Raw genomic sequence first — 17,830 nt, 5'->3', positions numbered from 1 at the left:
AAATACTTGGCAAATATTTTCACAATTGATTCGTTGATGGTTCCAGCCTCTCACATGTGAGGATTTGCTTTTGTTGTTTAACTATACACTAAACTGAATAATGTTTTAAACTGTTAGTCCGACAAAAAACTATATATATTGAGAAAATGGTTGGCAGAAAAATCGATAATAAAAAAAGCCTATGTCAAAATAAATATAAACACTAGTATTTTTTCAGTGTATCCTCCCCTGAAAGGAGGCTTGAAGGCTTTGGCCCCAGCAGTGCCTCACTTTGTACAAGAGATGAGTAACTCGCTGCAAGCCCACTCAGCATCTCCCTCAGATCTATCCACGGGTGGGGTGGGAGTGCTGTAACCTTGGAAAAACAAGCCGCCCACAGGAATGACCATGTCATCATTGCCGTCATCCAATCTGGACCACACACACACGTGCTTGGAGAGTAGGAGTGGAGTGCCAGATCAGTGCTGGCCTGACTGGAGGAGGATGCGGCGCTGGCCTGTGGGGACCAGATGGCCTTCCAGCTCCTGCAGAGCACCCAGAAGTGTAAGACTCCCACAACAGCACTTTATGATCGTCTTGAGTGTGTGTGTGCAAAAGCATTCATAAAGGTATGTATGTGTGTGATGCACTTATACCCTCATCATAACGTGTGGGTAAGATAACATGAATCAAGCAAGTTGTTTGCAATTATTATATGGTCCATAAACCTGTCCTGGATCTCTGCTCAAGTCCAAATTGTACTAAGAAAAATATAAAACCATGGATAAGGTAATACAATAAAAAAAATAAAGTTAAAGAAACACAAAAAACGTTGTAATATGAATGGGAAAGGCCGCAGAACCTTGTTACTTTTCTTAAATTCAGTCAAAATTACCCGCACATATTAGGACAATTCCGGAGCAAAATGAACCTAGGGGTTAATAACACGTGTACCGAGTCGACCGTTCTCTGGGATATGTTTTCATGCTAATCGAATGCGACCACTTTTATCGCAAACCGCTAATTAGCTTATAAAGCTAGTCGTCAGGGCATGCAAAAGTAAAAAGAAATCGCTATTTCTGTACCACTAACAAGGCTCAAAATAGCACCACACTTCCATGGTTGCATAATGAGGGTCACTACATGTAAACCGAAGCATTGAGAACTTTGTAAGTGTACAGACAGTTCATTAAAAAGATAGTTTAGAAAGAGTACCGTTCGGTATACAGGCGGGTGCCATCTTGGAAAACAGTCACGACCAGTCGAACGCCATGCAACCAGTAACATAGCTCAAGCACGGCGTTCTTTTTACTTTACCCTTGCCCCGACGACTAGCTTTATAAGCTAATTAGCGGTTTGCGATAAAACTGGTCACATTCGATTAGCATGAAAACATATACCAGAGAACGGTCGAACTCGGTACACGTGTTATTAAGCCCTAGGTTCATTTTGCGCCGGATTTGTCCTTTAAGTTGTATTTTGCAGCAGTGCTTCTTAATTGGTCTCAGGTGCAAACAGTTTCGCTGATTAAGCTCACTGATACTGAAGTCACATGTGTGGACTGCTTGAAACTTAATCTCCACAGCTCAAAAAAGTAAGATCCTATTGATGCTACAGTTGTCATGATCCCAGTTTTATACCTTAAAGTATGATTTTCAAGATGAGTTACAAAATGCTTTGTAAGGAATGAAAGGCCTTTTTTACAGAAGACGTTGACATGTCAAAGGAAAAGTGCAGGTGGAAATATTAAATGATGATGGCTGAATTCCATTTTGCTGCTTCATTGTCAGCGTCCTGGGATTGTGCATGCTGGCCCACTGTCACCCTGCCATGACTTACTGGGACACTTGAACATAACTGAGCTGTCATTCATGTCATTAGCAACACCTGCGCTTTTCTTACTATGACAGGTCAAAATGTCTGCTGGCAGTCTGAAACCTGCCCCACTCCAACTATTACTAGGGTTTCACATTTTATTTGTCACATTATGGTCTTTATTTAGTTTGAGAGGCATTTCCACACAACAAGAAGAATACAATTTTGGAAAGAAATGCAAAATTGGTGCTAGTAGCCAACATTTTATTTCTGAACTAAAATGTTGACTACTAACAGTGGCACCCCAAAATAAGCCCAAGATACTGGCTTTTAAAGGGGAAAAACAATACAATATGCTGTTTCACACAAAACCTTTGAGTACTAGGAGGAATATAGGTTTCCTTTTACTACTCACAGACTATATGGAATGCATCATTGTTCATATGATACCTTCGTCATGTCATGAACTATGAGAGCTTCATCCTGTGATTTGATTTACATCGTTGGTCTCAGGTATTTCAGCTATTTGGTATCGCAGCAGTTAAGTATCACTAAAGTATTGTCCAAGTTTCATTAAAAAAATGATGTTATTCCTCATTGTTCTATACCCGCTTTTTACTTATTCAAGTAAGGCATTGAAATGAAAGGCCAGTTGAAATGGAGACGCACATCTCATGCACTTTTCTGTTAAGTTATTAAGTTGTCTTTTATTGTGTGTGTGTGTGTGTGTGTGTGTGTGTGTGTGTGTGTGTGTGTGTGTGTGTGTGTGTGTGTGTTTCAGTGTCAAATTACACCCCTCGCAGCAGCCTCCACCATGAAATCTTCTGTCAGGCTATTCTGTGAACTGATACCCTTCATCATATTGCTTTGGGACTCACTTGACATAGTTTGTCAGAGTGGTGATGGTCATATTCTATACAGTTACTGAAGTGTAAGGGAGTTTGCACATATTCATGCCTAGAGTTCCTACAGACTTACATTTTAAGGTCAACAAAAAGTGTATCCATTAAAGTTTTAAAATACTATAAAGTCACTTTGCTTACACAGCTGTTGTTGGGCAAGGACATTGGATGTTAGGTCATCTTTCTTTCCCCATTTGTCTCTTCACTCCCACAGACTAAGTGCTTCCTGGAGCCAGGATAAATCGACATCTTCTATCGGTTTCTTCTGTCTACTATACAGTGAGTACATTGACTTTTTAATCAATAACACAGCAGAGTTGTGTGTTATTTTTTTAATAGAGCAGAAAAGTGAGCATTTAAACCATTTTTACACTGTTCCATTGTTTCCAAAACAGTAGAAAGTACGTCTTTTTACAGTAAGACGTACATCACTTACAGTAAAAGAAAGGAGAGAAGTATCCACTGAAAACATTATTTACATTTTTACATTTAAATTAAGTTACTCTGTTCCATGTTTTACCAGCTTCAGCCACTAGTACAGCAGTTATGATACAATATTTGCACACAATTAGTAGAAACTGAAAACTAAACAAACTAAAATGTGGAAACCCACTGATTAGGTAACAATATTGATTGTAGACACATAAGGTAAGTGTTGTCTATTTAATTGTCTGCAGTGATTTTACTCCGTTTTCTGAGACATTAAAAATCAGAGCAATTCTTTTTCAGTGGCAGCTGCTATTCATAAGGACGGGTTTATCTTAATGGGGACAATACTGAGGAAAGGTAAACATGAGTTCATGACAAAGGGTTTTTTGAGCATATGTATAAAAAATATATATTTGGTACAACCCTATAGCGATCACGGTTTCCTGTGAGGCTTTTTTTTTTTTTTTTTCCATCAGTGCTTTTCTGAAAACATTTTTTCTAAATCTTCCAGGTACAGGAGCAAATCACGAACAATGTAACCGATGATGCACCTATTGTAGCATGCAAACTGCCACTCAATAAGGACAATGACAACTTGTGTTATGCGTAATACAATAAAAAGGAGAAAGAAATTATGAGGTAGATGGCTGATGGCAAAAGAGTACAACAGAAAGACATCTTTGTTTTTTTCTTCTTAAATCTGGGCTATTTAATACTATGATGGGAGCAGGGTCATGAGTAGCTGACACCAAAATCTTGAAGGGAACTTCTCCTGTTAGTCTATTCTACATTGATGTGTTTCTTCATTTCCAAAGAAAATCGTTTTCTTTAATAGTGAGTACAGTTTTGCAATGCAAGGTGTGCAAATATAAAAAATAGCAACTTCAGCATCAGGAGAACAAGCTGAAATACTGTCTAGAGAAGGCTTGCAAATGTTTCTTTGGACAGCAGACTACCAATTGCAGACGACTGAACGTGGCTAATTTAAAAGCTCTACATGGAACAGAGGAGGCATGATTCATACTATATGCAGGACATCAGTCTTCAGGTTAGTTTTTTTTATTTATTTTTTTATACACTGTACAGGTGTTCAACCAAACACACTTATCAAATGTTTTACGCCTTGGGAGTATTTACATTTTCACATTTATAAATATTGTGCATTAAGTTAGTAACTGCAATCCTGAGATGCACATTACCATCTCATTCATGAGAGGCTATGCTCTCAACCTTAGGAACTGCCCCACAACAAGGTTCATGATGGCTTCCTTGTGATAAAAAAAATAAATAAAAAAAAAAATCAAATAAAAAAATCAGTAGTTCTCTTCAACAGCTCTTTTCACATTTCTTTTCTATAAAAAAAGGACCAGACAAAAAGATATCATCCTGTTTGAGGATGACCAAGGGGGAAACAGCCTGGACAAAAATCCCATTTCTGACCAGAGACATCTTGGATCCCTCAGCAGAGGAGGACATCCACACTAAAGCACTTTTAAAAAGAGTACAAGGGATGAGGGGAATTGCAGAAAGCAGGATTACGTTTCGGTAGTGGTTGTTGTTTCGTAGCTTGGCTAGTTTTGCTTGTTGCCGTACATGAGGGGAATGATGTAGACAGAGATGTCATCTCCAGAGCCTAATCTGTCGTTGGATATCCTCCAGCCTCGATCCTTCAGCACCCCTCGTGCTCTCATTACGAGGTCTTGAGCTGCCATTGTGTACCTGACATAACAAAAGTGATACATGATTAAGGTGTAGTCATAGCACGGTGATATACAATCAGACAAATGGTCAAATCTGATAATTACGCACATTATTTTTACTGAGTACATCTGCCTGCAGGAAAGAAATCTGAAAATATTGCGGTGAATTTTGGAAATTAAGCTCACAGGAGAAGAAGTGTCAGAGCGCTTCATTAACAATCTTACAAGCTTTTCCTTGACATCAGAGAAATTACTTATCTAAATGTTTGGAAATTTGCATAATTACAACAAGATAACAAAGGTTCATCCTCTACAAATAAGACGGGGGTGAGAGGAAGTTCAGCCCTGACTGGCGGCTGCAGCTGTGTGATGAGTGAACGTGCCTGTGCTGGTCGTCGGGGTCACAGTTTGCCAGGAAACAGGTAACTGCTTCAGCTACTTCCTGGTTAGAGAGGACGTCCCACAGACCGTCGGTTCCCAGCACCAGAACGTCATCAGCTCCATGCTCGCACTGTGCCAAAGGGTAAACCTTGACCTGGAGGTGATACGGGGGGAAAATGAGCAAGGGATGAGAAGTGCATGGTTTCTAGGAATCATTTAACCCGGTTACTGAATTTCCTATGAAAATGTCACATAAATGGCTACATGTATATGGCAGAATGGGAAGAACAGGAAAATAGCCCTTATTCCGACTTGTGTTTATGTATTACTCCAAAGTGGTTAGCCCATAGACTGTATAATATTAATGGACAAAGCATCCAGTTCGGCAAAGTGCTGGAAATGCCGAAGTGCCTTAAACCTGCATTCTATCTGAATTCCAGCAGGGGGCGACACATGCGGAAGGAGGTCGGTTTCTGTAGAAGTCTATGAGAAAGTGACCCACTTCTCACTTGATTTATTACCTCAGTAAACATTTTCATAATGAGTTTATGGTCTCAATCGCTAGTTTTAAGTCTTCTGCAATTCAGAATGATGCTCATTTTTTGAATTATGCTCTCGTTGATTTTAAAATCGGCGATAAAGCAAGGGGGTGTTTTAGGGCGTGGCTATGATGTGATTGCCAGTGAAAGTGTGTAACGTAACGTGGCTCCTCCCTCACTCCTCCCTCTCGTCTAAAATCGTCACATCCGCAACAAGGATGGCTGCGCCCGTAACGGCAAACTCGCCGACTCATAGCAGATCTCCACAAACCAATGGGTGACGTCACACATGCTCTGTCCATTAATATTAGACAGTCTATGGGTTAGCCCTACTGCTAACCTTGTAGTCACATCATATGAATAGCCTACATTAGCTACTTTTGTTGTGTTATGTATTTTGTAGGATTTACTAACCAAGTGAAACCAGATACATGTGTGCATGTGCGTGCTTGTGTGTGTAGATGTGCGTGCATATATGTGTCTACACAGTCAAGTCTGGGACAAAGTTTATAGCAGTGGTGTCAAACTCACTTTCACTAAGGGCCACCCTGGAAAATTAAAATCACATCAAGGGCCACACATGTAGAGTTTATTGACATACTTTTATTGAGAAAAGTCAAATATCTTTGACTGTATTACTGAATGTCGCTTTTTTTTGCTGTTTGTCACATTTTTTGTAATTTTTCTTGCTTTCTCTGATACTTTTGTCGCATTTTTGTTGACATTAAAGCCCTACAGAAGTCAGCAAAAAAGTTCCTTAGCAAATCAAGCAAAACAAAGATTACGTTTTTAAAAGCAGGCTACCACACAGCTGACTCACAGCAACCTGTTTCATAGCCTAAATATAATAACTCTCTGCTTCTGGGGGAAATTCTGAGTGTCAAAGTCAGCAAATCTGCTAAATTCTGCTTTGAGTGTCGCGTAATTACAATTTGAAAAACAGTTTCCTGTCTTTTCGGGTTTGGCGCACAACTAGCTTAAATTTATTGTGAACCTAAGATGGTATGTGGGCCAGATAAAAACCTGCGAGGGGCCGGGTTCGGCCCGCAGGCCTTGAGTTTGACACGTGTGGGTGGGAGAGGGGGTGGTGAACTAAGGGAGAGCATAGGAAATAAATTAAAGATTAATATATATATATATATATATATATATATATATATATATATTCACATTAATTATTATTATTGTAATAAATGAGATAATCATAATAAAAACAAAATAAACTGACTTTAAAAAGACACTGCCAATTTAACTTTAAAAAGTAATTTTTTTTAAGTTATATTTTTTGTTACTGTCGCTGTTTCACAACCATCCACTATTAGTTTTACTTTTATCCAGCTGTGAGCAGCTCTTCCATTACCTTTTAGCAATGAATTGCGGAAGAAAAGTGTAAATCAACAGCACACTCAAAACCCAAGAGATTTTTTAGTAAGTTGCCATGTGATTCATCATCAATATTTCAGTCTGGACCAAAGTAGTGGACTGACATTACCCGAGGGTCACACTGCTAGCATGACTACAAATTCAACGGCTATATCCATATATAGAAGTGTTTCTTCAGCACCACATACCTTAAAAATGTAAGAATTTTCTTTTTTTCTTCCTCTATATATCTTTTCTAGAAGTTATTGATGGCCTCAATCTTTCAACGATATTCAAAGAGAAATGTTACTGTGGCAACTCTTGTATGGCACAATCTCTCAAATGACTATGCCTGTGCAAAAGCATATTCTGAAAAAGCAAGCATAATAATACCTAGAGACCTTGGACTTGGTAAAAACTGCCTTACTTTGGTTGCTTCAAGTAATTCCTTGGCTACTGTGAGGGAGTTGCCTAGTCACAGCAGACACGCCAACTTACTGCTGAGGCTGCTGCTAAAAAGAGCACACTTTGAAAAGTGGTTGTAAACCTTGTGATTTAAGTCAAGCTTTGAAAGACAGAAAAGGACTGAGGCAGTTCCTAGAATCAATTCCAAAATATAGATTTCAACAGCAACATACTCCCTAGAGGAGGGGTGATGACCAGAGCGTTTGGTTTCTGACCGCTGAACGCCCATATTTGATCTCATGATGATCTGATGACTCAAGTGTCAAGTTTAGCTTTTATTTCTAGGACTTTCATTTATTACCTGAGAGCAATCAGTAATTCTAACTTGACATGTTTGCAAGAAGGGTTTTTCACAATCCCTGCAGGTCACTCTCCCACACATTTCTTTATATAATAATTGTCTATTTTTTTTTAACATCCAGCGGGACCTCTAATGCTCAGGTTTGACATGTTTTATTACAAATACTTAGAATGTGTTTGGACTCTATCTGAAAGAATACAAATGTACAAGCATCTGAAAAGTAAATCTGAAAAGAAATACATCAAAAAAGAGCCTGCATTTAATATGACTGATCTCAAAGGGCAATGAATTAAAGATTAAATTAGAAATTAGAAAAATTTGATTAAATTAAATTCATGGGCTTCGTGACTACTGCAATCATGTGCATTAGACACTGGGAAGGATAGGAGCTATTTGAGAACAAGGCTGGTGGGGAATGTTAATGTGCACGTTGATCACGTTAGTTCACAGTGTGGACTGTTAAAGGCATTTTACATTGTTTATTTTGTGTATATTGTGTATATTTACAGTATACACTCTGTGCCCTAGTTTTTTCAGGAGGTCGAGGTAACATAAAAGGAAAGGTCCACCACACTGTTAGCACACTGCTATTGATAATGTGAATTACATTTCCATAATACAGGTTAGTATTTTTCAAACAACAACCAACAACTGAGATTGGTAGCAGAAATCCTTAAAATACAACATGTCCCCTTATCCTTACTTTAACAGCTTTGACTTTTTGGACATTAAACAATCAAACAGGATCAAATCCAGAGAAGAGGAAGCATATTTCTTCACCAAATGCATCACAAGACGTATGTGTCCTTTATTTGTTTATCCACCTTTTTTTCAAAGCAAAATGTATGTTGTCTAGAAGATAGATACTGTTCAATTCAAATAGTGGGCATGTAGGAAATCACTTATTGAAGTGACAGTTGGAGAATTTGCTTGTCTTTACTTAGAAACTTGTGTCAAACTTGAAGTAGCAACACTCTTAGTTGTGTGTAAAGGATAATGTGAATGAGTAAATGTGCTTTCTCTGTACACACTGAAGGAGGACATAATGAAGGACAACAGTCAAATTGGATCCTACCTCTGGGCAGCAGGACAGGAAGGGCTTAATGTAGATGTTAGAGTCGTGCACTTTGAGATTGTGATCCCCGAGACCTCTGGTGACCCCGATGGTCGCCAACACACGAGCCTGCAAAAGATCAGGAAGCATGTAAAGCGCAACCTCTGTTTGAGTCAAACATAGCAACAACCAACTCTTTAGGGATATTTTGAGTTTATTAGAACTCGGGTCTCATTTCTTCATCGGTTATGATAACATCGCACTTGCCAGAGTGAATTCTGAGATTATGGGGACATGATCCCATCGCTACAATAAATACAGACGGGGCAAGAGATGCTTACTGTAGATAAACCAACAGTTTCAGTCAAACCATTTTATCTGGAGTGAACCCTGTTAGTGAGTGCAGCCGAAATGCACAGCAAAACGTGTGTGCTTCGTACAGCATGGCAAGAGTCTTCTCGTGTGACTGCTTGCGTTTCTTGCCCCGTCTGTCTTCTTCTTAGTGATGTCACTGCACTGCTACGTCTAAGCAAGTAACTTGGTGAGTGTAATGTTAATAATTACCTGTAGGAATGACGCACAACACTACAGTACCAAGACCCACGTTTTAATGAACTGGAATGATCTGTTAAGTCTATATAGAAGTAGAGTTGTGTAACCTGTCTGATATGTCCAGTAGGGCGTTTTAAGTAGTTGAAGAACATTTTGACTGTGCAGGTGTTCCTGAGTACATCATATGACCCCAAACTGCTCTAATGAACTGCTAATGTTTGGATCAGGCAGGTTCCTGAAGTGTATCTGTGTAATATATATATATATATATATATATATATATATATATATATATATATATATATGCCCCTCCTGATAAAGTTAAGACTTAGTTCATTAAAATACAATATGGTTTCTGTGAACAATCTGTTAGTCTATTGCATTCATCCCTCCTCATAATTGTAAAGAATAACCTGCATGACACATCCCTCGTGACATTTCACTGATGGATACAGGCTACTCCAACTGGGAATCTTTATCTGGATGGATGAGCAGCATTTAGGCAAATAAACACAAGCTCATCGTCAGCATCTTCCAGTTATGTGAGTGCTTAATGATCATTCCCCAGGCCCCAGACGCCATCGAACTCATTTGTAAGCTGTGCGAAACTCCTTTTGATTCCTACTGTCTGCACTGGTCGCCACCGCCGCCTCTAAAAAAGGCTGCTGGTACAGGACTGGGGAACTGGGCTAATTGAATCTACTGTACAGCTTATGAGACAGGGCGGCACATGAGGCCAGGGGAGAGGAGTACGAGGGCAAGTGAGGCCTGTTAGGAATGGACCTGGATCAGTATGCAGCACAAAGAGGGAGAGAGAAGGGAGAGCGTTTGAAAGTGGCAGCAAAGCTCCTCCGGCGGAGAAGGGGAAACATCCTGGGATTAATTGTTGAGCGTTGGGGCCCAGCAGGCTGCGCGGCGGGCTTTGAAGTGCTCTGGCGTTTCTCTCCCTTGCACAAAGCCCCCTCACTCTATCTAGCCATCCATCTCCACGCCTCACTTCAAAGGGAGAGGATGCGACGTGGGCACGGCCAACTGTGCAGGGGTAAACCTGAATGTGGTTGCAGGCAGAGATTGTGGGCTGACATCTGCCCCAGTTGTCAGTCAAACATAAATCTACTCTCCGTCTGTATTAAATAGAAAACTGGAGAACGCCACAGTGAGAACACATTCAGATCTATCATGTTTCCTCTCTGACCTTATCAATGCAACAAGGACTAAATGCTGCACACCACCACATGTACAGCATCACTCAGGGAAATGTCATGAACAGTGTGCTGAGCTTGACCTTTTCTTTTGTGTTGCGTGTCAAAACACTAAAAGGATTCTCCTGCAAGTCAGTGTCTTAGCGGCGTTATATTCCAATTAACATATGTCAGTTTTGGACACTTTTCATCTTTCTTTCATCACAACGGGTGGCTCCTAGCTGTCTTAGTACTTCGTTTTACCTGCTTGGGGACATAAAAGCACAAATCCCATTAGAGCAGAGATATTTTCTGTGCCATAGGTTGGTGCAGGATGTGAATCGTGGAAAAAGAGGCCAGGAATGCCTTCCACTAGCTGGCTCCTCCACACAGTGACAGGGGTGTGTGTGTGTGTGTGTGTGTGTGTGTGTGTGTGTGTGTGTGTGTGTGTGTGTGGGGGGGGGGGGGCTTTGATTACAGGCGAGGCACACAAGGCCGTGGGAGTAATTCTGTCAGCAAGCTGCCGCCAAGCACTTCTTACCTTCTTCCCTTCGCCATAGATCAGGGGAAACTTTAGGTCATCGTCCTCAATGGTTTTATACGCCCTGCATAGAGGAGAGAGGACACTTTAATGGGTTTCTGGTTTATGGCAGGCAGCATACACGTTCCCTAAAGATACATCGCCCCGTGCCCCTGCAGGCCCTGCTGCTGAGCCGACTGGCACACAGAGAAAGAGTATGCTAGGAGGGAAAAGAGGGACCGGGAGGAAAGAAAATCCACCCAGACATCACACAGAGAACGACACAGCGCCTTAGCATATTTCTCTCCTTTTTTCTCCCTCTACTGATCTTGTAAAAGTCTCCCTAGCGACAAAGAGAGAGACGTCTATGGATGCATGAGATACTCTTGGTTTGCTGTTGGTTTTGTATGACTGTCTGCTGCAGTTTGCAGTGTGTGTGTGTGTGTGTGTGTGTGTGTGTGTGTGTCTGGACGTAAAGCAGCTGAATGATGCAAGAGTATCAACGTTTACATTCCCCCTTTCTCAGAGCGGTGCTAAAACCTCCCCAACTAATGAATAATATACCTCTTCAGACTGGGACCAGACAGCGCTGCAGTACAAGGTAAAATACTCTGTAATACTGCATGTATTCATGCCAAGTCTTAAGATACACTTTTCACCTCTATTCTGTAACTCAGAAACTAGCAGTGAAGAAACCCTGCACTCTTGCTCATAACTAGTATACAGTTTTACTTCAGAGGAACAGCTGTTTCACTATACAGTACCAGAAACATTACAGATTTGAGCCAATTTCCAGAAGAGATGCCAGGACAAAGTTTTCCATTCAAAACCCACACCAGGTGCTACTAAAAGAAAAATCTGGCGTCCTTACCTGGATCAAATACCAATTAGAAATACCAGTTATTCTTTATTTTAGGCTTTAGACTGGAGGTAAGGAAGGAAGAAATGTTCATTAAAAATAGTTTGAAGTGACTTTAGAATGTTTATGTTAAAAAATATATATTTTTTTAAAGAACAGCTTTTTAGAAAAGCTGCTTAAAACAAACGTAAAGTGTTGATTTGCAAATATTAAACGACCCAGGCCTGCCCCACACACCTTATCCAATGTATTTCAGCTGCTGCGAAGCAGATTAGCAGGGACCAGGATGGCTTTTACATTACTGCTGGTTCCACTCAGAGAGACCATATGTTTCCACCTTAGGCGAGCACTATACTGCTGCACTCAGCACTTTTTTAACAGTGTGCAGAGCGAGGACTATCAGAGCGAACGCAGCCCACAAACACAGAAATACAGTTTGCAGCCTGAGACTCTTCGGAGCAGTGAGCTGTAACGCCTGTAGAAGAGTTTCCTCACTAATGTTTGCAATATTCATGGTGTGGAAAAACCTCTAAAACAGCAGTTTGATGATGTAAAACTTAAACTGAGCATTAAAAGTGGCACTAATTAAACTGGGGCAAGTCTCACCCTCTCTATTTATTAAAGGGAAATACCATTTCTGCTGCCAAGTCACTTCAAATTTCTTTCATTTGAGTATTTCACCTTCAAGTGTTAGTTTTCTTAAAAATACTACTACAATGGGACATACTCTTTATGTCATTATTTCAAAGATGTCTTGGATGAAATCCTCAGTGTCTGCTGTCTGGGACAGTCTTCCTTCGGAGACTTGTGTTTACAGCCAATCCATTCTGTCAGACTTGAGATAATGAGTGTGTGACAGAAAGAGAGAGATACACATTAATCCTGTTATGATACCTGCTTCCCGATCTGGGACACAGAGTCCAAAAACAGCGAGGAGAGTTGCTCAAGGGCTGTACTGTTTGACCACAACACTGAGCGCTTTCACATTCAAGGCCTGTTTGGCTGCCTGATACGTTGCAGAGTGTGACCGACAGAGAGAGTGAATGGGGGAGGGGAGAGGAAGAGAGGGATGCAGGGAAGGAGGGGGGTTGTATCATCCTCTCTGCAGGTGAGGAGAGACGGGCAGGAGAGGAGTGATGTCATCTCTGCTCGGTGCAAAGAGGGGTGACAGAGAAACATTAGGTGTGTTTGATCAGCATCCTTATTGGCACACTTTTTTATATATATGCCACACACACACACACACACACACACACACACACACACACACACACTTTAAGGTGACACTGTGCCAGGCCTGTTTCAGCACCGGATGAGTCACTCAAATTGGTGCAATTGACAGTTGGGTTCAAATAAACTTTTTGGCCAACCTTGATGGGCTTTTCCATAGATTGAGTGGTGCTTTCAGGAGCAAATCAAGGCCAGAGTTAATGGCAGTGACCCAAAAACTCTCCAAATGTAATCTATAGGCATCAGTCATATTGTTACAAAGGCATAGTGCAACAAGAAGGGAAGAAGAGAAGAAGAGATGGAGGAGCAGGAGAGGGTGTAAAAATGTATGACAGTGATGAAGGTGTGTGTTAGTCTCTCTCCTCTCACATTCTTTCTCTGTAGGATCAGGAGAACAGACACCCTGGTGGGCGTGGGCATTTAAGGGAGACAGCTTGAGCGCCGTTCATTGGCATTTATCATTGCCCTCCTATGTGGCCTACACACCATCTTTTGACCAACATTTCTCTTCCTAGCATTTTCCTCAACTCTTTTATCTCTATTTCTATCTTTGAAGCTAACATTTCTCTCTGTCTTTTAAGCAATTTCCTTCACATTTGTTCTCCCCCCCCCCCTCTCTGTCCTCTCCAGCGCCCCCACCCTCTTCCCCACCTTCCCTCCGCCTGGCTGGCTGTGTTTTGCCTCAGTGTTTGGATCACGTTGGACACGGCCGACCGCTTAACATTCATCACTCTGGGACGTCTCGCAAACAAAACCGCCTGCCATCCTGGACAACGGCCACCATTACAGTTTGCAACGCCAAAGTATCCAACTGGCCGAGGGAGGGGGAGGTTCAGAAAGCGAGGGAGGAAGACAGAGAGAGGTGGGCTGCAGGCCTGTATGCCTTCATTAGAGTGTGGCCTTGATCATGGATGCCTTTGAGTGAATAGGATGCCAGTGTACACCCACACACACGCGCAGCATGTAGGCACTCTGGCTACACACAGACAGGAGAGTGTACATGTACAGACAGAATGCTGCAGAGACATAAAAAAAATCCTCTGTACCTATAGAGTGTCTGAACTGCACCTATACAAAATGACACATTTAAGTCACGCACATCAGAGCAATCAGCCATGCTGGCTGACAGGGTCCTAATTTAAGACCCAGACTTAGTCTGGATGAAACAAGCAGAGCTGGTTTATGGGTAGAACCTGATTAAAAATACATCACAGGCCGTCTGCGCTTCTGAGACAGTAAGCAGGCAGACGACAGGCGGAGAGTTCTGGGCCCAATAAGAAACACAGAGGCTGACTGACCTACATTTGCTGAACCGAGCGGCGCCACAAAACACGACTGCACGGAAGAAACACAATTTCTCCTCAGTCACCTGCACCTACTCATATATGCATAAGTGCATATACATATGAACAACACATGTTCTACAGGGGGTAGACATAATTAAAACACTTCAAGAACAAAGAACTTCAATATTTAAATAACTTAATAACAAGAGCAAAAACCAGTGGTAGTACGTACGCAAGTGCAGGTTCTCAAGTACTGTGTTTAAGTACAATTCTGAGGTACTTGTACTTTACTTGAGTATTTCTCTTCAATGCTACTTTATATTTCTAATCCACTGCAATTCATTATTCAGGAAGAAGGCCCACTTCAGTGTATTATAATATATTTGATGATTATTACGGACTCAATGTGTAAGCATTATTTTAATGTTAAAAGGTGGTGCTAATTTTAGTTACTTTATATACTGTTGCTTATTGACTGTAACAATGCATCATATTGTACATGGTCATTTTAGGTTATGAAATCTTAATCTGCAAAGTAATTACTTACTATAACTGTCAAATAAATGTAGTGGAGTAAAAAGTACGATATTTCATTGTGATATGTAGTGGAGCAGAAGTAGCATGGAATCTGAATACTGAAGTCCAAGTACCTCAGAACTATATGTAAATCTTTACTTACTGTAAGTAAAGATTTGAATACAGAACTTTTACGCACTGGCAAAAGCTGCTACACAGGAGTTAGGTGTGCTTGGCCCATGTGTCCTTATTATGAAACACTCTTGTCTTTGACACACTGTCTTTTCTACAGTTCACTTAGAATTTGGGCACACTTTGTTTGCTTTAAACTCACACTGCTGACTGCTAAACCTCTTTGATTGGTGAGAATGCTGCCGATTGGCATTTCACCTTAGTAGCAGTGTTTGTAACTTTCTTTAGGGTTAAAGTCCTTGGACACTTTGCTACCTAAAAGAAACAATGCAGTGTACCCTTGGAGCTGCATGTTATCTTTCCCTCACTCAGTTTTTGTGTTTTCGATTCCCTGGTCTCCTCTCCTTTTTTCTCCTCTATATTTTCTCTCCCTTTCACATTTCCATCTGTATCTCAGTCATTATTTACTCTCTTTTCTTCCTTCTCACACGATTTTCCTCAATCTCTTTGACCTTTTTTACCTCTCTCTCCACAGTAAGATAAAGAGCTGTCCTTGTTTTGCCCACATATTCCTTCTTACCTTGCTCTCACACACACAGAAGCAGAAATGTCAAGGCCACCTTCTGGCCTTCTTCAGACAGGGAAAGTTTGAATGACTATATATGACTATATATATGTATATATATATACATATATATATATGAATATTTTTTTATAAGGGGTACATCATAGGAAATCACTCAAACGTAGATAATGTCTCCAAGTAATTGTTTCGGCAAGGCATAATTATACGAGGCTAGGAAGCAGAAATTATTTTGACATAAATTTCTCTCAGAGGGCTCATGAATGGATCTGACCAGATACACAGTTAAAGATGTAAATAAGTGAACAGTATTTAAACAAATGTGTTAAATAAATTATCAGGAAGGCAGAGGAGAAACTTACTGACACACATATTGAATCAGCAAAATTGGGGAACAAAACTGTGGTATCCTCACAGTTTGCATGCTGTGTAACATGCATTGCATTTGACATTAAAATATTGATTCAATCAGTCAAAAATCAATAAATTAGTCAACCCACCATCCCGACATGGTGAAGTCACGGTACAGCATCCTCTTCCCCACTTCCTTTCTCTGGACTCTCCTCGGGAATTCCAGATGTGTAAACTCGTTTCCTAATAAGTGGGGCTGCATGTAGGCCTTTGATATGAAAAGAGAAAAAAAAAACATAAAAAAGAAGAAGATTGACATACCCAGGGGATAGGAAAAACAATTCCATAGTCTATTAAGCTGGCAAAGAGAGCAGGCAGTGTAAGAGAGACAGAGCTAAGCATAGCCGATGTCTCAACGGGAGGGGAGGTTAGCTCTGCTAATATCTGACAGCTGTGCTTGCTAGAAAGGAGCCGAGAAAGGTTCTTTCTTACCAAGAACTGCAGTCGCTGTCTCTCTGACTCTGGTGTGAACTCTGCTGACATGGGGACGACTTCCCCTGCCCGGATAATGATAGCCCTGAGGGAGAGGAGCAGACAAAACAAAACTGTGTTTATGTAAGCTGGAACACTGTTGCTCCTGCTGGCTGTGGGGCACGAGAAGGTGAGCGTGTGCGTCACTGCAAAGGTACGCTTTTTGTGCACAGGAGCAGGGCTGAACGATTAATCGTTTTCAAATCGAAATCGCAATTTGAAAGAAGGCGATAAGCTAATCGTGAAGACCGCAATTAATCGAATGTTAAATATTTTGTTGAATGCTTTGGTGTAACGTTTGCATTTTTATTCCCCTTTATATTATTATATTTAATGTTGTTTCATAAGATAAATGCAGAAATAATGTTACATATTACAGATTGTTTACAGAAATGTCCTATTTTCAGTGGATCTTTCATTTATTTTTTATTACTATATTTAACATGATTGTAGAGGGTGCAATATGTAGCAAAAACATTTTTACAAATCGAATCGTAATCGCAATATCTGGCAGGAAAATTGCACTTAAGATTTTTTTGCCCTAAATCGTTCAGCCCTACATAAGAGTATGTGTATCTCACCTGCTGTCCCCAGCGTTCCCAACGTAGAGCTTCCCAAGCAAATAGACAACCACCAGAGCAGTGCAGCCACCTGAGATGTTGTAGACTGCCTTCTCCTTCTCTATCTGCACATCCTAAATACAAACACACACAAATGAATACTCTGATGAGAGCACATAATTCAGACCTATCCACTACACATAATCATGATTCTAATCATCACAGCCTTCAAAAACTTTTTCCTATCACGCAAAAACCTGATACTGAGTAAAATAATGCCCTGGTACTTAGAACCCACCATGATGCTATTATTAATTATAGCACCATAATGAATTAATTCATCAACAGGGCCATAAGTCAAGGAGCAATAAAACAGAATGGAAACCAAAAGGATAGGAGAGAAAGTTTGGAGGGACCGCTGGTTATTACACCAGTTAATTAGCCCAGATTAATTTGCTGCTAATTAAACCAAAAAAAAAGTTCTTTGAAAAAACCCATGCTATCAGTTCATTAATTAGATGAATAATTAACCTGTCAGCGAATTAATCAAAATGCTAACATAAATTTGAACCAAGCTGCTCACACTTGGTTTAACCCCTTTA

General features: G+C 40.6%; 1 protein-coding gene across 2 annotated transcripts in view; it reads right to left on the bottom strand.

Annotated features, from left to right (window-relative positions):
* Positions 1–3,013: 3,013 nt before the first annotated feature.
* Positions 3,014–17,830, bottom strand: part of ppm1h (protein phosphatase, Mg2+/Mn2+ dependent, 1H) — a 44,744-nt gene continuing 29,927 nt past the window's right edge. For both annotated transcript variants that reach the window (XM_031282772.2, XM_031282773.2), the window contains 7 exons: positions 17,250–17,362; positions 16,630–16,714; positions 16,287–16,405; positions 11,202–11,265; positions 8,949–9,056; positions 5,209–5,360; positions 3,014–4,844 (listed from right to left, as the gene is read on the bottom strand). In XM_031282772.2, the coding sequence (XP_031138632.1) occupies positions 4,697–4,844; positions 5,209–5,360; positions 8,949–9,056; positions 11,202–11,265; positions 16,287–16,405; positions 16,630–16,714; positions 17,250–17,362 (789 nt within the window). In that variant the 3' untranslated portion in view covers positions 3,014–4,696. The remainder of the gene's footprint in view (positions 4,845–5,208; positions 5,361–8,948; positions 9,057–11,201; positions 11,266–16,286; positions 16,406–16,629; positions 16,715–17,249; positions 17,363–17,830) is intronic.

The sequence above is a fragment of the Sander lucioperca genome, chromosome 7 (genome assembly GCF_008315115.2).
Source record: "Sander lucioperca isolate FBNREF2018 chromosome 7, SLUC_FBN_1.2, whole genome shotgun sequence".
NCBI classification, from domain to species: domain Eukaryota; kingdom Metazoa; phylum Chordata; class Actinopteri; order Perciformes; family Percidae; genus Sander; species Sander lucioperca.
This window is presented reverse-complemented; position numbering and strand designations above follow the sequence as displayed.